Source organism: Hypanus sabinus, chromosome 13, assembly GCF_030144855.1.
Source record: "Hypanus sabinus isolate sHypSab1 chromosome 13, sHypSab1.hap1, whole genome shotgun sequence".
Classification (NCBI taxonomy): Eukaryota; Metazoa; Chordata; class Chondrichthyes; order Myliobatiformes; family Dasyatidae; genus Hypanus; species Hypanus sabinus.
Window position 1 is genome coordinate 104,719,638 of NC_082718.1, and position 25,366 is coordinate 104,745,003.

At 41.0% G+C, this 25,366-nt stretch overlaps 1 protein-coding gene across 2 annotated transcripts; it reads right to left on the bottom strand.

Moving 5' to 3' along the window:
• Positions 1 to 29: 29 nt before the first annotated feature.
• LOC132404227 (synergin gamma-like) lies at positions 30 to 24,713 on the bottom strand. Of its 2 annotated transcripts, none has more exons than XM_059988322.1 (6): positions 24,438 to 24,713; positions 16,548 to 16,617; positions 13,320 to 13,416; positions 9,176 to 9,336; positions 3,059 to 3,160; positions 30 to 2,716 (listed from the first exon to the last, which is right to left on the bottom strand). In XM_059988322.1, the coding sequence occupies exons 2-6, from the start codon at positions 16,596 to 16,598 to the stop codon at positions 2,576 to 2,578; spliced, it is 552 nt and encodes a 183-aa protein (XP_059844305.1). In that variant the 5' UTR covers positions 16,599 to 16,617; positions 24,438 to 24,713; the 3' UTR covers positions 30 to 2,575. The 2 variants fall into 2 exon arrangements, with proteins under 2 accessions (XP_059844305.1, XP_059844306.1); XM_059988323.1 differs by having other exon boundaries at positions 2,983 to 3,160.
• Positions 24,714 to 25,366: the final 653 nt, after the last annotated feature.

Sequence of the window (25,366 nt, forward strand, 5' to 3'; positions counted from 1 at the left end):
TAAATTTACTAAACATCAAAGGCAACAAATGGAACATCAATAGCTTTATTGTCTAGAAAAGACATATAATCTTTACTCATTGGTCATTTGCACACTTTCAGATTCTGTATTTAACTGACATACCTAAGTATTTACACGACTGATATAAAACCTGTGCTATTATTTGGAGTGCAGAGGAAGCTTCTGGTATACTGATCAAATCTGATTGGTTGTTTCTCTCATGCTGATGCAAACAGTTGGAATAATATCTGCTCTTAATAATATCAGTTCAATGGTTTAATATAATTTTTTGGCTATTGGGCAGCACATAAAACACACCTGTGTCTTCTCATTCCATTTTAAATCACTCCTAATATGGAGCTGACGTGAATAGAAAAGGTGGATTAAATGAGTGGTGGATGGTTATTTTGGATTTGGTAGTCCCAAGGGCCTCTTTTCACGCTGTGATCTGTGTTGAGGTTGTGTGATCTTGTGTTTCTCTCAGAAATTGTGAGAACTGATCATCAACACCCCGGAGAGATCAGTGACCTGAACCATTATATTTATTTCTCTCTCCCTCCCCTGGTGCAGCCTGACCGGCTGGGGATTTCCAGTGTGGAATGTGTTGCTGTAATCTAGCTGCCAAGGCTGGTGCAGCATTAAGGGATGATAGTCATTGTGATTGGTGCAAGTTCTGGCATCTGTTTTAAAATACAAGGTCCTAAGCTATCAACTCAAGTCCTGCTTCCATGGGTGAAGCATCCTCCAGCTGTTTCAGATATCACAATGAAACTCTGCTGCTGGGCATATCGGGCCAACTCAGGATGGCACCTGCAGCGTCAGTGGAAGTGGGTGTGCCTTGGCGTACTTCTGTCCCATCTGTGGCACGATCTTATTGTGCATATGGCTAGATATTGGATTTCACCCTTCCTTTGAGGTGTTGAGTAACCTACTTGGAAATCAGCCAAGAAGGCGTTTGGAGGTACAGGAGCCAGGTTTAGAAACAGTTATTACCCTTCAACCATCAGGCTCCTGAACCAGTGTGGATAACTTCACTCAACTCAACCCTGAACTGATTCCGCAACATACGGACTCAATTTCAAGGAATCTACAACTCGTGCTCTCGGTATTATTTATGTACTTATTTATTAATTATTGTTATTTGTGTTTTTTATTTGCATATTTGCAACCTCTTGCACATTGGTTGTTTGTTGGTCTTTGTGTGAAATTTCTCATTGATTCTATTGTCTTTCTTTCCTCTACTGTGAATGTCTACCAGAAAACTAATCTCAGGGTAGCATATGATATCATATATATACTTTATTCATAATTTACTTTGAACTACTGGCAGTCAATTCCAAAACTGTCCAGGCAACATGATCCTTTTAAATAAATATAAATGCAATCAACTAGCATACACTACTCATAACTGTGATTTCAATGCTAAACAATGACCATAAATTGTGTATAAAGACTCCAGTTTGCATAGGAGAGAAGAGAGTGTCAGTACTTGAACAGAAGCATCACTATCACCAGGTAAACGTCAGACACTGTGAAACGAATTGTACAGGGTGATGTCTAGAGCATTTCACCTACAAATAATCACTAGCGCAATCTAACCCAAAATAACATGGATTTTATGTGTGATTTGTATATGAAATGCCCAAGTTCCAGGCACCTACGTGTACATTTATCAAGTTAAGCAGCACATGAATGTTTGAGGATTAGTCTTTCACTTAAGCATTCATTTTATCCACTTGAACTTTCAAAAAGCTCAAAGTAAAATTACATTCATAATAGTGCAGTCTTTCAACAAAGTACATACCTTCTTTGGATTACTCATAGATCACAAGATATTTGAAATATCTCTCTTTAGCAGTTGGCCACAACTACATAAAGTGAATCAGTCTAAAGGCAAAATTACTAATGTATTCTCAGTGATGCCTAGTAAATAATATATAACTCAAGATGTATTGAATAATAAGATTTGAGTGACTGAATGACCTACACTTAAGTGTATGTCAAATAATCTGAAATGTAGGTTTTAATGTTTTTCAGTAAGATAAATTTTCCACTTGATAAGGGCTTACAATATCACAATGCTCTTTACCTTCTACCCATCGATTTTTACCTTCTCTTCTACAGCTAGATAGAATACTCAAGCCCAGTGACGGAAAAATGGAGAAGTGCATTGGTGCTTTACCACATCAGTGAGAATGTTGGTAGTAATCTATCAACTAAGTTAAGTACATCCAGGCAAAAATAGAAATACAAGCTTAGAGAAATCCCACCCAGGTGGGCAAAGATTGGCAGTACGATGTTGGACTAAATTAATGGATAAAAACAGTGGCCAAACCTGTCTGCATGATTATTCAGTCTATTTTTACATTGTCTATAGAATGCATTAAGGTATTTTTCCTCATATATAATACAATGAGCCATGGACAAAATTATTTATTTTGTAAAGAATTCTTCCTTTTCCAAGAATAAATATAATTTACATTCATTTACATTCATCGGGCCACAGGAAGAGTAAAACCTTCACAACCTGTGCAACACTTGTTTGCAGTTCAATGCAGGAACAGCAAGACAATCTTTAACTTGCTTGTTCCAAAGCCTGAGATCTTCCATCAACTGCAATAAGACCTGGTAAATTTGAATCCACGCAGTTTAACCAAAAGTTTGCACAACTTGCATGATAGTAGCAACTGTTGTAAAGCACTGAATTTACTTTGCCCTATATATAAAAAAAGAGAAAGAAGTGTAAAGCTGTGGTTTGAAAACTAAGTCATGCATTTGCTAATTCTGCAGCATTTTCATTTGGTATTAATAAGGGGTATTTATTCCACAGCACCGAGTACAGAATTAGGAGGTAAATTAGTGTATAGGCTAACCCAAAGCTGATGAGATAAAGGATCACCATGAGGAAAGAACCAGCCCTAAAAGCAAACCTATTTGATATTAAAAATCCACAGCATGCAAGGAAAATAACATGCAAATGACCTGTGTCCATTCAAATTTAGCAATCGGCCCCAAGGTTCAATGCAGCAAACAGCCGGTCTGAATCATTTGTACTTGCATTAAGTTCATTGGCTGTTCTGAGCAGGCATATTCCACAGGTTTCATTCTGATCATTTGCTGAATCTGCGACGGCTAAACAGTCAAGGGTCTGTTCAGAACACTGCAGAATATGAAAAGACAAACTTCACGTTAGCTAGAGAGCTGCCTGCTCTCATTTACCAAATAAGTGTATTCCTTCCTTTCGGTTTATGAAGATGGTTATTATTACAGGGTAATTCTATGCAGCAATGCATGGGGAAAAATTGACTAGTACATCAGTTTGCAAATGCAGTGGAGCTGTATAGTACTACTTCTTTGACCCATCACATCCATGTTGATCCTTAGTAATCCCAATCATCAGTAATTGGTCCAGCAAAATGTCTCAAGCACTGTATCTGAATCCATCGACTCTTCTGGTGGAGCTCCAGATGTCAACCACTCTTCAACCTCAAATTTCCTACAAATCCTTCCCCTCATCTTACATTAATGTCCTCTTGTTTTTTATAACCTTATCATGGGAAAACAATTCTATCTACCCTATCTATGCCCCTTTGTCCTCTCCTAATGTACTGTGATGACTGTATGTAATACAAGCTTTACATTACACCTCAGTACACTTGACAATAATAAACCAATTCCATTTCTAGTTTCCGACACCTGTCACATGCTTCCTTTGTTTTCTCTATCAAATCTTCAATATCCTTTGTCATACAAGATCCCTTAATCTTGCTGTCTTTGCTTTTCACCCTTAACAGAATGTGCTGGCCCAGAACTCTTTCTAACTCATTTCAGGAGACCTGCAGAGTGATGACCTTTCCCCCCCAAAATGTCACCTTGTTCCACCAGAAGCATCTGATACAAATGTCAGGAATGAAGGAAAGCTGGTATTTGAAAAGCACAGGAAGGTGATATGTCCAGATTTACAGAATCCATTTATGACATGATATTCTACAAATCCTGTCTTTCAGAGTAGAGGAGACCTGTCTGGGTGTATGGAGACACGAGACTGCTGATGCTGAAAACTTGAAACAGCGTATACCAAATTCTGGAGGAACCCAGTGGGCCAGTCAACATCTACGGAGGAAAATGGACAGTTGACGTCTCTGGCTGAGACCCTTGGACAGGACTTAGGAAGGGTCGTGGCCTGAAATATCAACTGTTCATTTTCCTCCATTGATGCTGTTGGGCCTGTTGGGTTCCTCTCGCATTTTCTGTGTATTGCTATCTAAATGTATAAAGAACAATGGAATCAGAAAATACAATGAGAATCAAGGAGGAGGAGAAGACCACTCGATTCTTTGAATCAGTTCTACTAATCCTCAAATTTCCAGGCCCTCTTCTGCCAGGGCACCATTTTCCTCATATCCCCATATCCCATAATTCCCTTTAAATCGCTCAGTATGTTTTTAATGAATCGAAAGCCAAGGTTCCTCAACTCTCCAGGGGCAATGACAGGTTTAATAGGAGTCTTGAGGGACAATTTTTTTTTCCCCCACAGAGGGTAGTATGTAAGTGGCATGAGCTGCCAAAGGAAGTGGTTGTGGCAGGTACAATGAGAACCTTTAGAAGACATTTGAACAGGAAAGGTTTAGAAGGATCTCAGACAAAAGCTGACAAGTGGGACTAGTTTCGATCCTCAACTTGGTTAACATGGACCAGTTGGACAAAGGGCTTGTATCCATGTTGTCCATCTAGAAAGAATGACTGATTTTTTAAGATACTGGGAAGGGAAAGGGTAAAGGGACTTGTGATGTATCACCTGCAGATTCAAGGGAAAATACTGTAGAAAGTGGAGTGGTGAGTTGTAATGGAAGAGTAGGGCCCAGGGAATGCTGGAAAGGGAGGAGAGAGGATAGAGGGCAAGAGTGAGGATGAAGGGCAGGAGTCTGGTGGCAAAATTTCCTTGAAGTTGGCAGAAATCTTTGAGAACAATCTGTTGAGTGCAAAGGCTGGTGTGGTGGAAGGGAAGGAGCTGGGGATCTTTATCCTTGTGGCCCAGCGGAGAGGGGATGAGATAAGAGGCACTGTGATTGGATGGTAAGCAGCAAAGTGCTTTGTAAACAATGGCAGAGAGGAAGCCAGTGTTCAAAGAAGAAGGAAGGTATTTCTGAGGTAAATGGACAGAAGGCCTCAGCATTGGAGAAGGGGTAACTGTGAGAATGGGGAATAAGTTCTCTACAGGAGACAGGGTAGGATGCTATGGCGTTTGAACCATGGAGTAATATAGCACAAAAAGAGGCGGAACTTAGGAGGAGACAGTGGTGCCTAACAGCAACTCCTTTGCTTGCATCTGCCGAAACAACTCTATTTCTGTCTTTAATATCTCTTTTTCCCTTTCAGGGTTCTTTTGAAGACCCTGACCTGGAGTTACATGCTGACTTCATTTCTTTGGGGAAATGGGACCCGCTCTCGGGGCCTCATGACTGGCCGCTTTTCAATATACCAAGGACGCGGCCTGGAAGACTAGCACGCCTTCAGGATGCCGGATTTTCGTGGCTCTGGAGGCGCGGGCAGATTCAAGGCTGGTGGCACCACCTGGTGCATCGTGGGAGACTGAAGATCATAAGCAGCGAGCTGCCTGCTGGCTGTGTGCCCAGAGACAAGAGTTCTTTGGGCACAGAGCTCAGAAAAAGTGACGCAACAGACTTTTAACATCGTAAATCAGTGAGTTGCTTTGTTATGTCTCCCCTCTCGCTGTGAAACAGTCCACCTCTTTTTCCCTTATTAGGGAGAGAGAGAGCCTGTGGCATGTCAGATTACCGGGTGAATGAGTAGTCTTTGGGGTTCTGCAAGTCTGCGTCTTTATTGATGCTTTGCTGCACACTTGAGTGCTCGATGGAGGGTGCCCATGCTTTTTTTGCTGGTGGGGGAAGGGGAGGGGTCATTGCTTTGCTGCTGCTTGTGTGTGTGGGGGGGGGGGGGAGTTGGGGTCTTTGAGGTTCTAACATTTAACCGTCATTCATTCTTTGGGGCATCTTCTGTTTTCGTGGATGTTTGTGAAGAAAAAGAATTTCAGGATGTATATTGTATACATTTCTCTAATATTAAATGTACCTGCTGAAACCTATTGAAGGGACTTTTCAATCCAGCTCACCCAGGCAGACCAAGATGCCCATCTAAGCTAGTCCCATTTGCCTGTGTTTGGGGAATTAGTCAGGGGGCTCAGTCACTTGTCATTCAAGATGAGCTTGTAAATTGGATTCAGCGTTAGCTTTGTGGGAGAAGCCCGAGAGTGGTAGTCGGTGGTTGCCTCTCTGACTGGAGGCTTAGACTAATGGAGTGCTGCAGGAATTGGTGCTGGGTCCATTGTTGTTTGACATCTATATCAGTGATCTGGGCATCAATGTGGTAAACTGGTTCAAGAAATTGCAAATGACACTAAGATACGGGGCGTGGTGGACAGCAAGAAGACTATCAAAACTTGCAGTGGTATCTGGACCAGCTGGTAAAATGGCAGGTGGGATTTAATGTAGACAAGTATGAGGTATCGCACCTTGGGAGAACAAACCAGGGTAGGACTGCACAGTGAATGGTAGGCCACTGCGGAGTGCATTGGAACAGAGGGTTACAAATCCATAGTGCCTTGAAAGTGGTATCACAGGTATACAGGGTCAGAAAGAGAGCTTTTGGCACACTGCCCGTCATAAATCAAAGTGTTAAGTACAGGAGTTGGGATGGTATGTCAAAGTTGTTTGAGATGCTGGTGAGGCCTAATTTGGAGCATTGTGTGCAGTTCCAGTCACCCACCTACAGGAAAAATATAAGATTGAAAGGATACAGAGAAAATTTACAAAGGTGTCCCCAGGACCTGAGGGTCCAAATTATAGAGAATGGTTAAATAGGTTAGGACTTTACTCTCTGGAGTGTAACAGAATGAAAGGAGGTTTGATAGAGATATACAAAATTATGAGAGATATAGATAGTAGGCATATAAATGCTAGCAGACCTTTTCCACTGAGGTTGGATAAGACTTGAGTTAGAGGTCATAAGTTAAGGATGAGTAGTGACATTTCTAAGGGGAACATGGAGAGGGAACTTCTTCCATCAGAGAGATGCCAACAGAAGTGGTGGACATGGTTTCCATTTCAACATTTAAGAGAACTGGATGGGAGGGGTATGGAGGGCTACAGTCTGGATGCAGGTCATTGGGACTAAGAAGAGTAACAGCTCAGCATGGACTACATGGGCTGTAATGACTCCATGGTCAGTGTTCCAGAAATGGAAGTAAAGAGTCAGAGCAAGTGCAGGTGAAAGCAGAATGGAAATTGGCAAACAAGGTAATGAAATTATCACGTTCCACTAAAGTACACAAAGCAGCACCAATGCTGTAGTGAGGAAAACGTTGAGGGTGTGGGCCTGAGTAACTCTGAAACAAAGGACTGTTCCATATACCCGACAAAAACTGACATAGCCTGGGCCCATGCGAGTGTCCACAGTCACACCTCTGGTCTGGAGGAAGTGAGTGGACTTGAAGGTGATGTTGCCCAATGTGAGAACAAGTTCAATCAGGCAAACCAGTCACTGTACGGACCTGTAACTAATAGTCTTCGATTATAACAGTATATTCACCTGTAAAAACATGCATGACCAGTAAATCACTTCCTGTAAACTTGACAGATTCTTGAATGATCAGGGCAAAGAGGGATATGGAATTAATGCAGGCGAGTGGGATTAGTATAGATCAACATGATGATTGGCATAAACAGGTGGATCAAAGGGCCGGTTTCTATGGTGTTCAGTTCCAGTACTTCATAAGGGAAGTCTCCAGTGTTCCTGCAGTGCAGAATGCCCATGGTATTGTGCCAGCTTTCCTTGATATCTCACCTACACAGAATGTGGAGAATGCAGAGGAAGTGAATTAGGCCGGGGCATGGCACAATCTTCTGGTGCACCTGGATAACATCACCGCTCCACTCTGAACTGATGCCACAACCTATGGACTCACTTTCAAGGTCTCTACGACTCAAGTTTTCGGCGTTATTTTTAAAAATAATTTGCATATTTTGTCTCCTTTTGCACATTGGTTGTTTGTTAGTCTTTGTGTGTAGTTTTTCATTGGTTCTACTATATTTCTTTGTATTACTGTGAATGCCTGCAAGAAGGTGATAATATACGGTGACACATACGTATTTTGATAATAAATTTACTTTGAACAGGGGCAATCAGTAACCATGGAATCTTAAGGAAGCTCCATGGAGCACGGCGGATGCCTTGCACAGTAGGACTTCTGCGGAAGTTATGCCAAACGTGCACAAGATTTGATGGAAAAAGCCCAACAGTCTCCAGGCAACACTGTGTCCCATAAACAGAAGAACTGTCGATATATTTGACATACAGTCTTCAGTTTTCATCTGAAAATGGCCTTGTGAGACCAAGGATTTGGGTATGTAATAGAACATAGAACAGTACAGCACATTACAGGCCCTTCGGCCCACAATGTTGTGCTGACTCTCAAACCCTGCCTCCCATATAACCCCCCACCTTAAATTCCTCCATATACCTGTCTAGTAGTCTCTTAAACTTCACTAGTGAATCTGCCTCCACCTCTGACTCAGGCAATGCATTCCACGCACCAACCACTCTCTGAGTGAAAAACCTTCCTCTAACATCCCCCTTGAACTTCATGTAATGAGTACAAAGTAATACAGCTTGGAAACAAGGCGAATGGACCATTATGTCTGTGCTGACCATGGTGCCCACCGAGGTAGTCCCATTTGCCCAATTTCCCTCTAAACCCTTCCTACCCATGTCTTTTAAATGTTTTTATTGTACCATCCTCAATCACATCTTCTAGCAGTTAATTCCACATAAGTACCAACTCTCTGAAGAATTCATCTGTCAGGTTCCTTTTATACCCCTCACTTTATACCTATGCTCGCCAGTTTTTAATTCCCCTTCCCTGGGATAAGAATAGTGTGCATCCATGCTACCTATACCCCTACATCCCTACAGCCAAGCTTTAGTAATTTTAAGTGAATTGGCTAAAACAAATTAATAAAGAGCAGGTCCCAAATGTTTTGAATGTGATACAAAGCACTAGTGCATCAATGGATTTATTAAAATGATAATAGGATAATCACACAAACAACTGAAAGCATTTACAATTCATACTGCTGCCCGAGATTTCTAGACTTACCAGCATATGTAACACGGAAGGACTAAGTGAGAGGAATGCTTGTAGGTTGTTCCATGTTAGTTCAATGTCTCTCAGACAATCCTGGAGATTTTCGCTGTCGATTTTCAAGTCTTTCATTCCTCCTTCCACTCTCTTTGCCACTTTATACACCTCACTGACACCTAGGAGTTGCAAAGAGAACTTGGATTATGATATTGTGCAGATGGGTAAACTTTCGCAACAAGTTGTAGATATGCACATCAGTTATCAGCTTAACCATAGGATCCATCAGTCTAATGAAGTTACTGATTACTTTGTTTACCATGGAATGAAAGACGGAATTATTGATCTTCTTCCTTGGACCTGATACCCATTCCTTTAGCTGGAGTCTTCACCATATCTGACTTCAAATTCACAATCTAACTGGACCTCAAATGTTCTTACTCTTCGTAGATGCAAATGTCATAAACTGCTGTGTGTGACGTCGACCACTTCAATTTCCCTCATTTGGTGTTCTCACTCTAAATCATCCCTGTCCAAAGTTGTAGCATTCTGGTTACCAAGGATTATCCTCAAACTTGCCAATGAGGAAGATGCTGTATTTTTTAAGCAGATGGCCCTCCATCTCACATCTACATGGAATGTGGACAATGCAATAGAAAACAATTGGCCTGGGGCATGGAATGCAAAAATAACACAGGAACCATGGAAACCTAAGGAAGCTCCCAAGAGCATGATGAATGCTTTGGACTTTTCGCCAACAACCCAGGCAGGATCATCCCTTAAATGCTAAGATGAATATGAATCCTCATATTAATAAAGTTCTCAAAGGCCTTACATGCATAGTAGGATTTTTGCATAAGTTATTGCCTAACGTAACATTATTTGATGAATTGAAGTCCATGTCTCCAGACAATACCATGTCTCATCAACAGAGGCAACGTCAATATTTTTGACCTGTAGTCCTGACCAAACTACACGGTCCCTGCTCCATGACATGCACTGTTCCTTCGGCATCATTGGGTCTCACTCCTGGCACCTCTTATTGATTAGAACAGCAGCAGTTTCTTCATTAGAAAGTGTGCAGCAATTCAAAGAGTCAGTGTGCAACCACCTTATCAAGTACAATCAGGAGTGGACCATAAATGCTGGCTTTTCGTTGTTGAGATTAAGGGTTTCAAGTTCCTAGGAGTGAACATTACCAAAAGACTGTCCTGGTCTAGCCATGTAGATGTTGTGTCCAAAAAACTTACTAATGCCTCTACTCCCTCAGAGACTAAGGACATTTGACATTTCCCCATCAATCTTATCAAATTTTATTGATGCAACTAGCTTGGTGCACCTATTTTGACTACAAGAAACTTCAGAGTTGTGGATATGGTAACCAGTCGCCCCTCCATGGATTCTGTCAACATTTTCTGCTGCCTCAGTAAAGCAGTAGGCTTAATCAAACACCTCACCCACCCAGGAATTCTCTCTTCTCCCCTTACAACTTACAAATGCCTGAAGGCATGTACTACCAGGCTCAAGGATGCTTACTTCCCCACCATTCTTGAATGGTTCCCTAGGACAATAAAATGCCATCTTGTCCTCACAACTTACCTCATTATGATCTTGAACCTTATTATCCACCTGCTCTATACTTCCTATGCAACTGTTGCACCTCATTCAGCATTCTGTTATTGTTTTATCTTGTTCTACTGCAGTGAATAGTGTAATGAATTAATCTACATGAACAGTGTGCAAGAGAAGCTTATCACTGTATCTTAGCACAAGTGACAATGAACCAATACCAATTCCACTTGGATCGCCACAAAATAAATAAAGAAAACATTCTGAACATCAACTTCTAAACAAAAATTACCTCCAATTTAATTAGCACCCATATCCCAAAAACACTTTGCATGTTAAGATTCAAGATTGCGTAATATCATTTTCACTACACAAGTGTAGAGAACAAAATAATTATTACTCCAGACCTGATGAAGCACAAAAAAACTACAATGCAATAAAAATAATTCAATAAATATAAATACATAAGATAGCTTATATACATAGATGAACTGTAAGTCCGTAAAGTGGCTGACAGGAAATGATAAAGTACTGCTGGTTGGGGGAGTGGAGGGAAGGATAGTGGGTTGAGGTGTTGATCAGTCTCACTGCTTGAGACTGGTGATCCTGGCCTAGATGCTATTTAACCTTCTCCTTAATGGGAGTGGGACAAGCAGTCCATGAGCAGGGTGGGTGGGATTCTTGATGTTATGGGCCATTTTTCAGGCACCTTTCTGTGTATTTGTCCATGATGGTGGGTCAGTTGATGCTGGTGATGTGACGGGCAGTTTGACTGCCCGTTGTAGAGACTTCTTCCCACCACAGAGCGGTTTCCGTACCGTGCAGTGATGCAGCTTGTCAGGGTGCTCTCCACTACACATCTGTAGAATGATGTGAGTACAGATTCTGCAGTCTCCTCAGAAAGGAGAGGCACTGGGGAGCTTTCCTGACTCTGTAGAATGCGTTCCGGGGCCATAAAAGGTTGTGCACTCCCTGTTGATTGAAACTGCTTGCTGTACCCACTGCTGTGCTCCCAATGTAAAGGGGGGGGGGGGGGGTGAGTGGTCCGAGTTCTCCTGAAGTCGATCTCCTTTTCTCGTTGACATTGAGGAAGAGGTTTTTTGCCTGAAACCAGGCCTCGAGTTCTTCCATCTCCTCTTTGTAAACCTCTCATCATCGTTGGTGATGAGACCCATCACTGTTATGTCATCGGTGAACTTGATAATGTGATTACTTGGGTACAGCAATGGGCTCAGCACATGTCCCCAGGGTGGGGGGGGGGGGCACCCATGTTGAAGAGGAGGGAGCAGTTGTACCTCCTGACTATCGGTTGGTTAGGAAGTCCAACACCTAGTTGCACGGTGGAGTATTTAGACCAAGGCGTGTATTATTGAACTAATTTTGTCTCTAAACTATATTGATTCTGCTGACACAGAAAGAAACTACTGCTCTTCTCTACTTTCTAAATGGCTCTGCAGGTCCAGAGATACAACAGCGTTTCCACATTACCACTAATTTGCGGCCAGAAAGTCAGGCATGCTGACAGGGAACTTATGCTTGGCAGGGATTGATCTATGTGATTCTTCCATAAGTAACCTTATTAAAACATTTCAATTGACTTGTTGGAATTGTTTTATTTTACACTCACTATCAAAGATTTTCTGACAATGATAGGCTTTGGGACATTTTATTAAAAGCTCATAGATTCATATGATGAGCAACTATTATGTACAAACTTTAAAAATCAGGAGATTTAGGATGGCTAAGGTAGGCATTAAAGAAGATGTGTGACAAGAGAGTGAACTCCAAAATCCAGGCCCAGGTGAGAGTACTACAGATGGCAGATGGACTGGCTGAGTTCGGGGATGCTCAGTAAGAAATGGCTAAGGTGCAATGCAAGAGTAGACACAAAGAACTGACGGAGCAGGGAAAGGAACCAAAAATTAAAGACAGGGCAGAAGAGCAGAAGCTAGCAAAGGCTGGTGATCACAGGAGAGATCTTTGGGCACAGAACTTAGAAAAAGCGACACAACGGACTTTTAACATTGTAAATCAGTGAGTTGTTTGTTATGTCTCCAAACTGAGACACCTCTTTTCTCCCTTATTAGGGACAGAGAGCCTGTGGTATGTCAAATACCGGGTGAACGAGTAGTCTTTGGGGTTCTGCAAGTCTGTGCTTTATTGATGCCTTGCTAGACGCTTGAGTGCTCGGTGGGGTGGTGATGCTTTTTATGCCAGTGGGGGAAGGGGATTGTTTCTTTGCTGCTGCTTATGAGTGGGAGGGGGGAGATGGGGGGGGGAGGTTTGGGGTTCTAACATTTACCTGTCATTCATTCTTTGGGGCACTCCTCTGTTTTCGTGGATGGTTGCGAAGAAAAAAAAATCAGGATATATATTGTTTACATTTCTCTTTCATTAAATGTACCTTTGAAAGGACTGTAGCATGTAGAGTTAGGTCCAACACAGCATACAGGCCCATGACAGAATACAAGCAAGATTATGGAGAGTGGGAGAATGGCCAAGAGAACTCTGGATTAGACAGGTCCAGAGTTAACAAAAGGCACGGATGAATGCCTCAGTAATGAAGTTGGCTGGAGCCACCAATCTTTCTCACCTGAGATGTAAGCAACTCCCTGTGGAGACTGCAGCACTTCACTGCACACAGATGGCTGGCTGATTCCACACAAAATATTATTCGCACCACTAATGACCTAAAAAAAGACCAAATCAGTATATAAACAAACTCCTATACACAGTAGGTAATCTTTTTCATTCAATTTCAGTCAACATCTGCACTTCATCAAGCTTCTGAACACTTTGATTGCATGGACCAGCTTGAGCTGTTCAGGATGTGTCTGTTGTCAAACTCTCACGGCCATTACAGCAGAAGTAATTAGATTGCTCTAGGCCTTTGGCAATTAGTCGCACATTGGAAGCTGAGTGAGGTTTGTCCAGACACGTTGATTATTTTTTCCCATTGATAATTGGATCACAGTTTCAACCTGAACAACAACATGTCACTTACTAACTGCCTTTAAGGGTGGCAAAACATTGGGAATAGAAAAACTAGCAACAAGCCTAAAAAAGACACATTAAAATCAGCATCAAAGTGCTTGATCAAAAGGGAGTGGGGGTTTAAACAACAGCCTTAAAGAATGAGAGAGATGTTGAAAAGCAGAGTGAGCCAGAAAGTAAGGAGGGGCAAACACATTTGGAAGGCAAATTCCAGACCTTAACATTTCCATTGTTGAAGGTACGGCAGCTGTAGGAACAGAGTGGGAGACGGACTATCAGCAAGAGTTAGACCAAAGTGTATTCTTATCCCTATGTTCTTAAGCTTTATCTTCTGGACTAAAACTCATATGTATATTGCAGAAGAATGTACAATTCCACTTATGCAAATTGAGGCATTATAGCAAAGACCCAGTTACTACCCCGCCCTGGGACCAATACCACAAAATAGAATGGAACATTCATAAATATCCTAAACATTCCAACTAGAATTACTAAATGAAGCAATGTCTTACAGGCTCCAGCACTCACAGACAAATTGATTCATCTGGGCTTGTCAGTCATCATCAGTACATGCCTTGGAATATGTCCTACTTATCATACGTTAAATTGTTGAAAAAGCTACTTACTTTGAGGACATTTAAGAATAGTTATAGATGTAAAATAATAAAACCAAGTCAGTGATAAGTAAGGGAAAATTCTCCAACGCCTGGAGCTATACCTAGCAGGTAGAAAAATCAAAATAGGTGTTGGAGGAAGGCAATCAAAGTTTGCTGCTTTCTGAGGTCCACTACCTATGAATAAAGACATTTCTCTTCAACTCACTCCTAAGTGTCTTTTCCCATATATTGAAAATTTAATTTAGCAAGTGTTCTTTTAATCACAACTTTGCTGCAATAATTAACTGCATCAAAAGGGATGGTGTTTAACACCATTATCCCCTCAAAACTAATCAGTAAACTCCAATACCTGGGCTTCATTACCCCCTTGAGCATTTGGATCCTGGATTTCCTCATTTGTAGACCCCAGTCAATTCAGATTGGCAGAAATATCTCCTCCACAATTTCCATCAGCACAGGAGCACCACAGAGATGTGTACTTAGCCACCTGCCCTACTTGCTTTACACTTTTGATTGTGTGACTAAGTACAAATTTACTACTGACCCTACTGATGTGGGCTGTATCAAAGAGGGTGATATAACAGCATACAGGAGAAAGACTGAAAACTTGGCTGAGCAGTTTAATAACAGCAACCTCTCACCCAATGTCAATAAGAGCAAGGAACTGATTGTAGACTTCAGGAGAGGAAAACCAGAGGACCATCAGCCAGTAATCATCGGAGGATCAGAGGTGGAGAGGGTCAGTAAATTTAAAATCCTGGGTGTCACTATTTCAGAGGAACTGCCCCAGACCCATCGTATAAATATTATTGCAAAGAAAGCACAACAGTGCCTCTACATCCCAGGAGTATGCGAAGCTTCAGCGTGTCATCAAAAACATTGCCAAACTCCTACAGATGTGTGGTGGAAAGTGTGCCTGCTGGCTGCATTATGGCCTGGTATGGAATCAGCAATGCCTTTTAGTGGAAAATTCTATAAAAGGTAGTGAATGTAGCCCAGTACATCACAGGTAAAATCCACCCAACCATTGAGCACATCTACATGAAAGGTTGCCGTAGAAAAGCAACATCCATCATCAAAGATCACCACACAGACCATGCTCTTTTCTCGCAGCTGCCATCTGGTAGAAGGTACAAGTGCCTCATGACTCACACCACCTGGTTTAAGAACATTTACTACCCCTCAACCATCAGGCTCTTGAACAAAAGGGGATAGCTACACTTATTTATGGACTCTGTTATATTGTTATTTCATGCTCGTTATTTATTGCTATTTATTTATATCTGCATTTGCACAGTTTGTTTACAGTTCCTGATGTTTACTGTTTACAATTACTGTTCTAAAGATTTGCTGAGTATACCCATAGAAAAAGAATTTCAGAGTTGTATGTGGTGACATGAATGTACTCTGATAATAAATTTTGCATTGACCTTCGAACTTTAAAAATGTTTTGTGGCTTGGTTAATGGCATCTATCAAAACTTCCAAAGCTGAAATCCACAATAACAGGTACCACTGCAGCAGCTTCACATGACCTCCATCATAGTTATGAAATGGTTCCATAATACAGAGAATGAGCTAACCCAAAATCAAATGATCAGAGCTCATTTCTTTGAGAGCAAGAGAAAGTAATTGATTGTACTTCTCGAATACTAGGTTGTGCTGAAACAAAATGCTAAAAATTCCCCTGAAAATAAAATTCAGCTTTAGCAACTACACAAGTGGGTGTGAAGGTTTGATACATCTCACATGATTTTCTTCCCCTTTAGCGGTAAGCTGTATATTTGACAGATTTAACTTTATCAGTAATATTCCCTCTTTCTTCCACATGGGTTTGCTGGTTACCTTTAGTGATACTTCAAACACATCTCCAGATTCCCAAATGCACCAGAAAACAATTTTTTTTTCATCAGTCCTAATGAAGGGTCTCAACCCAAAACTTTTATTTATTTCCCTCCACAGATGCTGTCTCATTTGCTGAGTTCCTCCAGCACGTTGTGTTCACTTTCAACCACCTCTTAACCACCTTTCCATAAACTTCTCTACAAGGCATCAAATTTAGTAAAAGCAGTAATTAAATTATATTGTTGATTTACCCATAACTACAAATGAGACTTCACACTCTTAAGTAAAATGCAAAATGTGCAGAGAACATAATACTTTGTTTAATTTTGGAATAAAAGATTAATTATTAAAATAAACATATTTTACCTTATAAATGCCATTGAGACATCTTTGTAAATGGTTGACTTTGGCTTCCATGATGCACAGAATGCAAACACTGTGGGAATTAAAATGTGCAGTTTTGTTAAGTTAATGCAGAATGTGGAATAAATTCAAGTGGTGTTGTGGCAGTCAACATGGGTATACTTTACAGGAGCAAATACATTGTTAATGCTGTACTTCTCTGGAATTTTTCCTCTAGAGGCTGGACCTTAGGAATTAACGTGGGCTGGGTTTCCAGGTATTGTCTTCCTGTTGAACTAAGCAGTATGAAGTATTTTTGGATTTAGATCATCAAGAGCATGTTATAATGCTGCTCTCTAATCACAAATCTTACTGTTTACCAAAATTCTAGAGGAAGACTATTCATTTGGCCATCAATGCAAGATATAGTGCAAGTTCAACAAACTATACCCGGTGGCCATTTTCTCCTGTACCTTATAAAGGGGCCACTGAGTATAAGTCTGTGGTCTTCTGCTGCTGTAGCCCATCCACTTTCAAAGTTCGATTTGTTGTATGTTCAGAGATGCTCTTCAGCACATTGCTGTTGCAACATGTGGAAAAAGTCTGGCCGTTCTCCTCTGACCTCTCTCATTAACAATGTGTTTTCACCCACTGAGCTGGCTCTCACTGAATGTTATTTTTTGTTTTGTTTTTGTTGCACCATTCTCTGTAAACTAGATTGTTGTGTGAGAACATCCCAGGAAATCAGCAGTATGGCACCAACAATCATTCCCTGGTCAGAGACACTTAGATAACATTTCTTCCCCATTCTGATGTTTGGTCTGAACAACTACTGAACCTCTTGACCATGTCTGCATTCTTTTATGCATTGAGTTGCTGCCTCATGATTGGCTGATTAGATATTTGCATTAATAAACAGGTATACAGATGTACCTAATAAAGTGGCCACTGAGTTAATGTTATGTCGAATACAAGTGATGGAATTTCACTCTTTATGTCATAGTTTTTAAACATTCATGTACTTGCATTAGTTTGATGATATCCTTATTGTTGGAATTCTGTAAACCTTTGGAGTCATGTCATATTGCATAGCATCTAATGATGGGAAAGCAATCTCACAGCAACATTATTGAAATATTTGAGATTGCAGAAACAATATGGATATTAAAAAGTTAAACTGAATGAACACTTTCTTTACAGATCGGTTTACAGATCAGAGCTAGATTGGGTTCTCAAGTTGGCATGGTGTGATTAGACAGTCTGATGGTTCTAATCAAGGGCCTCAGCTTTCATTACATATTCCAATAACTTAGATGAAGGAATGTCATGACTCATATCCAAGTTTATAGATGACACCTCATACCTAAGTTTGTTGGTGGCGCTCTAAATATTGGAGATAGCTGTAGATAGAAATGTACAAGAGGGATCTGGACAAAGGATTCACAGAAATAAATTATGTGGATTAAGTTTGAGGTCATCTTCTTCAGAAAAAGGAATTTTCTAAATGATGAGAACTGAGGACTGTTGAGGACAACTGAACAGGCATCCAGCTGCTGAAATCTAGTGGATAATTACAAAAGAATTTCTGAAATCTTACAGAATCTTGCTTTTCATGTCAAAGGGAATGAAATTCAGAAAGATGTAGGTCACAGTGCAGTTCCAGAAAGCTCTAGTTAGACTTCAGTTTGAACACTCTTAGAGACAGGGTACTTAAACCAGTTCATCTATATTGGCCTTGGATACACTTGGAGCAGGTTTATCAGAACAAAACCAGGTTAAATGGTTTATCTTCCCTTTAGTAAGAGAAGTTATTAAACTTCCCTGATGAAAGGAAGATTTAATTGATGGAAGGCAGATAGAGGGAAAGTTATTTCCTCAGGTGAAGGAGCCCAGATGAGAGATGGTAACAGTTTTAATGTGAGATGTTAGAAGCAAAAATACTTGACAACCTTATAAAACACTAGTTAGGCCACATTTGGAGTATTGTATGCTGTTGTATAGGAATGATGGGATTATACTGGAACAAGTGCAGAAGAGATTTGTACGAATAGAAAGACTTTAGTTATGGAAAAGATCAGACAGACTGGGTTTGTTTTCCCTGGTATGAAGTAAGCTGAGGGATGGACTGATAAAAGTAGATTAGATTATGAGAGGTGTGGATAGGGTAGAGAGCCAAAATATTACCCCCCATAGTAAGGATATCAAAATCAATAGAGCATATGCTTAAGGAGAGAAACCATGGTAAGTTATTTTTTCACAAGGAGGGGTTGATATCTGGGATAACCTCCACCAGGCTGCTAGGTCCTGGGATAATACATCTGTGTGAGCCAGAGACACGAGGGCTGGTTGATCAGCAAGCCCAGATTTCAAGCCAGGAATTTGATGTCCCATCATTGGATAGCTTGGGGACTGATACCAAAGATTGGATCCAGTTTGGAAGCCTGGAGACTGGAGGCTGTCCTGGAGTTGGAGGGCTGACCATGTGTGTAAGTGGGTGGGTGGGAGGAAGGAAAGGGGCTTGATTTAGTGTTGTCATTTTGTTGATTTTTGTTTTCTGTGTTCCATCAAGCACTGGGGGCATATTATGTTGTCATCACTTACGGGCTGCCCCAGCATATGCTTAGTTAGGTTTTGTGAACACAAGCAACCCACTTCTCTGTATGTACATGTGACCAATAAATCTGCATCTGAATCTGAGAAGCTCTATCTATTCTGTACAACCGTGACTCCACAAGCAGGTGTGTGCGAAATTCTCTGATGTCCCTTTGCTCATTAGCTAGGAGGGAGAAACAGAGAACAAGCCTACTTGCTTTCATTCACAATCAAGAATTGTCAAGAGTTCTGCCCCCTTGGTGGTGGCTGACAACATGGTCACCCATCAGCTAAAGCATTTTGGCACACGCAGGATTATCGTTAAAGGTGACAGAGAGTCTCCTCTGGAGTTGTGGGAGCACAGATCAATGAGAAACAAGCTTAAACTTAAGACCAAGCCACCTTCAGGATAGAGAAATTCCTGCTTCCAAAAAACTGTTGAATCTACATTAACTAAAATGTCAAAACTGAGGTTGATAGATTTATGATTGGTAAGAATCTTGGTGACAGAATCATCGGTGGTGGATAAAATTAAGAAGCAGATCTGGCTTGGGTTACTTATTGTCTTACCAGTATTCCTGTACTCCAAAGTATTAGGCCTGGCAGTCTGTAACTTTGAGAGCATGGAATATCATTTTAAACTAGCAATGTTTTAGAATGTTCTGTGCCTAGTCATATAAATATTTATTTTCAGAGAATTATCACTGTATCTTACATAAAAAAAATTATGGAAGGTACAGGCTGTTCCACTTAAAAGACCTTCATAAGTCCAAACATTAATAGTCTAATCACTACCAACAGGTTGTGACATGTCCCCTTTCCAAAGGTTAATTCAACTTACATTTTTAAACTTGCAGGAACCTACATCACAGTAAGCAGGTCTGCAGCCAGGCTATTTGCTGAGACCTTTTATAAACTTTCCGACTCTCACAGAGAACAAGTCTATTCATAAAAAGCTGGGATAGGAACCAGAGTGCCAGAAGAGCTAGTGGAGAGGTTGTGTGGACACGTGTCGGTAAGACCGCAAACAAAGTCAGGAATCAAAAGGTTGAGCATGTTGGGGCTAGTGCCCTATTTCAACGCTATAACTAACATAGGAAGGACAAATGAGCTCAGGGCATGGATCAACACCTGGAAATATGATGTTGTAGTCATTAATGGAACTTGGTCGCAGGAGGGGCGGGACAATATTATGGTGTTCTGTTGTTTTAGAAGCGACAGAGCAGGAGGGATTAATGGAGGAAGGGCGGTGTTACCAGTCAGAGAAAATGTCACGGCGGTACTCCATCAGGACAGATTGAAGAACTCGTCTAGTGAGGATTATGGGTGGGACTGAGAAATAAGAAAGGTATGACCACATTAATGGGCCATATTACAGACCACCCAACAGTCCAAGGGACTTAGAGGAACAAATTTTTAGAGAGATCACAGACTGTTGCAAGAAACATAAGGCTCTTATAGAAGGCGATTTTAACTTTTCACATATTGATTGGGACTCCCATATTGTAAAAAGACTAGGTGAGTCAGAGTTTGCCAAATGTGTTCAGGAAAGTTTCCTTAATCAGTACATAGAACTCCAAGTGAGAGAGTCTACCTTACTTGATCTGCCTCCAAGGAATGAGACAGGACAGGTGACAAAAGTTTGTGTGAGAGAAATCTTTGCATCTAGTGATCACAATGCCATTAGTTTCAAAGTAAATATACAAAAAGCTAGGTCTCATCCACAGGTTGTGATTCTAAATTGGAGAAAGGCCAGTTTTGATGGTACAGTATCAGAAATGATCTGCAAGTCTGGACTGAGACAGGCTGTTTGCTGGCAAAGGTGTACTTGGGAAATGGGAGGCCTACAAAAGTGAATTTTTGAGAGTACAAAGCTTGTATGTGCCTGTTGGAATAAAAGATAAGGTGTAGGGAACCTTGGTTTTCAAAAGATATTGAGGCCCTGGTTAAGCAAAAAAAAAGGAGGTATGCAACAGGTTAGCCAGGTAGGAACAAATGAGGTGCTTATGGAGTAAGAAATCAAGAAAACAACTAAGAATGAAGTCAGGAGGGCTGAAAAAAGGCAGGAGGTTGCCCTAGCAGACAAGGTGAAGGAGAATCCTACGTAATTCCACAGATATGTTAAGAGCAAAGGAATTGCAAGGGACAAAATTGGTCCTCTGGAAGATTAGAATGGTCATCCATGTGTGGAGCCAAAACACATGGGGGAGATCTTAAATAATTTTTTGCATCTATATTTAATCAGGAGATGGTCTATAGAAGTGATGCAAAGCGGTATCAACTTCATGGACCCTATACATATTACAGAGGAGGAGGTGTTTGCTGTCCTGAGGCAAATCAGGGTTGATAAATCCCCAGGGTCTGACAAAGTGTTCTCTTGGACTCTACTGGAGGCAAATGCAGAAATTGTTGGGGCCCTAGCAGAGATATTTAATTCATCTTTACAAAAAGGAAAGGTACCAGAGGATTGACGATAGCCAATGTTGTTCCGCTGTTTAAGTAAGGCTCTAAAAATAAACCAGGAAATTATAGGCTAGTGATGCTGACATCAGTAGTGGGAAAGTTTTTGGAATGTATTATAAGGTTCTGCATGGGAGGTTGGTCAAGTAGGTTCAGACGCTTGACATTCAGGATGAGGTAGTAAATTGGATTCGACATTGGCTTTGTGGGAAAAGCCAGAGAGTGGTAGTAGATGGCTGGTTCTCTGACTGGAGGCCTGTAACTAGTGGAGTACCACAGGGGTCTGTGCATTGTTGTTTGTCAGCTATATCAATGATCTGGATGATAATGTGGTTAGCTGGATCAGCAAATTTGCAGGCAACACCCACATTGGGGGTCTAGTGGACAGTGAGCTATCATGGCTTGCAGGGGGATCCTTATCAGCCGGGAAAATGACAGATGGAATTTAATGCAGACAAGTGCAAGGTGTTGTGTTTCAGTAGGACCTACCAGAGTGGGTCTTATACAATGAACTGTAGGGCACTGAGGAATGTAGTAGAACAAAGGGATCTAGGAATGCAGGTCCATAATTCACTGAAGGTGGTGTCACAGGTAGACAGGGTCATAAAGAAAGCTTTTGGCATATTGGCCTTCATAAATTAAAGTATCGAGTACAGGAGATGGGATGCTATATTGAAGTTGTATAAGATGTTAGTGAGGCCTAATTTGGAGTATTGTGTGCAGTTTTTGTCACCTACTTACAGGAAAGATGTAAATAAATTTGAAGGAGTACAGAGAAAATTTACAAGGACGTTGCCAGGTCTGAATGACCTGAGTTATAAGGAAAGATTGAATAGATTATTCCTTAGAATGTAGAAGGTTGAGGGGATATTTGATTGAGGTATACAAAATTATGAGTGGTACAGATAGGGTAAATGCAAGCAGGCTTCTTCCACAGAAGTTTGGTGGGACCACAACCAGAGGGCATGGATTAAGGGTGAATAGTGAAAATTTTAAGGGGAACATGGAGGGAAATTTCTTCACTCAGAGGGTTGTGAGTGTGGAGCGAGCTGCCAGCACAAGTGGTGCATGTGAGCTTGATTTCAATGGTTAAGCAAAGTTTGGATAGGTACATTTGTTTAACGTCTGTAGATGAGAAAATGCCTGAAGCTATCAGTGAGGGAAAGGTGCTGAGATAGTTGGATTGAGGTGGTTCCATCGGGCAGACAGAGCATGGATTAATAAAGGAAGGGTCTTGGTTGACAAAATTACTAGAGTCCTTTGAGGGTATAATCAGCAAAGTGTGTAGAAGATAACAGGCAAATATTACTTACTTGGATTTCCAGAAGCTTTTGAATAACGTGACAAAAACAGACTTATCCATAAGATAAGGATGCATGGAGATGGGAGTAATACATTAACATTGGTGGAGGATTGGTTAACCGGTAGAAGGCAGAGTTGAGATAGATGGCTGTTTCTCTGGTCGTCAGTCAGTGGTGAGCGGAGTGCTGCAGGGTCATGGTGGGCTGCAACTGTTCACGATATACATTAACGATATGGAAGACGGGACCAAACGTAGTGTACCTAAGTTAGCTGATAACACTATATTGAGTGAAAAAGCAAACTGCACAGAGTATGCAGAGAGATATAGATATATTAAGCAAGTGGGCATGGATCTGTCAGATGGAGTACAACACTGGTGAATGTGAGGTCATCCACTTTGGAAGGAAAAAGATCAGATTATTATTTAGATGGTGAGAGATTGCAGCATGCTATTGTGCAGAGGGATTTGTATTGTACAAATTGTAAAAGACTGGTTTGCAGATGTAACAGGATATTAAGAAGGCAAATGGAATGTTGCTCCATGTTGTTGGAGGGATTGGACTTAACAGTAGGGAATTTATGCTGCAAGTGTACAGGCACTGGTGAGGCCGCATGTATAAAATGTTGGTGAAGTGAATTTGGACGCAGGTCTGGTTATCTGGCTACAAGATAGATCTTACAGAGGAATACAAAATTTTGAGGGGTATAGATAGGGTAGCACATGCAGGAATTTTCTCTGGCCAAGCCAAGAACAGGAGGTATGGGTTTAGGGCGAAAGGTGAAATATTTAATGGGAACCTGAGGGTGCTGCAGGTGTGGGTCGAGCTACCAACAGAAGTGGCGAATGCAGATTTAATTGCAACATTTAAGAGAAGTTTGGATAGATATGTGGATAAGAGTGGAAGGATGGTCTATGATCCGGGTGTGGATAGATGGGACTAGGCAGAAAAACAGGTTGGCAACAACTAGATGGGCTGAAGGGCTGGTTTCTCTGCTGTGAGCGCTGTATGGCTATGATTCTTTAAACAACTGAGGTGTGATTGAATGTTGAAAAGGATTTACTTGTTTGGAAATGGTACTTTAGCCTCAAGTTTTACAACGAATTAAGAACATTAAAAGTGTTAACAAGGATTTAAAACTTGGCAGACAAATTGTCTATCACAAGATCCCAGAAACACCTGTGACGCCTTATTCTGAATGTTGCATGCTCTCACTACTGCATTAGCATCATACTTAAATCACCGTAACATTCTGTCCTAGGATCAAGATCCAAGATTAACAGCAAATCTTGGTTACTCTACTTAATATTAGATAACAGCATAAGAAGTGATAAAATGGTATTACCACATGAAACATATATTTGTTTCAGGCACTAAGCTGCAACCTCCCTTTACATAGTAAGACTGATTCTGACTCCTTTGTGACCTATACATTGTTAACAAATGGACCATATGGATACAAATGATATTATAAGATTTACAAAATCAATGTATCTTTTAAAAGGTGCAATATTAAATCCAGTATATTAAAATGTTACATTTCACATTCCTCTTTTCTTACCATTCTTGTAAAGTGGCGACTTTTCTGTCTTCAGTCCGTCAGGCCTTGGAGTACATTTATTTGTGTATTCTGTACTTGACAAACCACCAGCAAGCTGGAGGTTAATTAAAATAAGTTACAGCCAGCAGTTTCAAAGAACAGAAGCCATTTAGAATCCTCCACAGAAGAATTTCAAAACAAAATGGACCCAAAGAGTACAGTTCATACAGCAATCAGACACTTCAAGCATTTTTCCATTAGCTGGAATAAAGGGAAGTTAAGTTCAGTGCCCTTTGCCCTGAAGTAAAGGATTTCTGGGTTTAAACTTCCTGTCTTATTTGGTCATGTGATTACTGGTTAGCCGGCATTCTGAACAGATGTGAGATCCTTTTGCCAAGTCGTGTTAAACAGGACGCAGATTCCTTTGAAGCAGTGGATTACAATGTTGCACAATACTCTACACGTAACCCCGCAGATTTTAACAGAACACCATTTTGGTGCAAGAATGTTACTAGTTAATATATACAACATACAGTGCCTTGAAAAGGGATTCAGCCCCCACTGAATGTTTTATTTGGCCTTTATCAATGGGATAAGAAAGCAGGAAGTGCAGGAAAATTAAATCTGAGGAAAGGAACGGTCAGGTGTTTCAGGGTGCAAATTACAATTTTTCCCCTAAAAATTATAGCAAGCCTATGTTAAAAACAACTTCCACCATAAGTTATCAAATATCAAGAATTAACTCAACATACACATAACCATACATCCACAAAATGCTGGAGGAACTCAGCAGGACAGGCAGATGAAGGGTCTCAGGCCAAAACTTTGACAGTTTACTCTTATTCCATAGATGCTGCCTGGCCTGCTGAGTTCTTTCAGGAGAGCCGGGGGGAAGAAGGAGAGGGGGAGAGAGAGAGAGAGAGAGAGAGAGAGAGAGAGAGAGTGTGTTT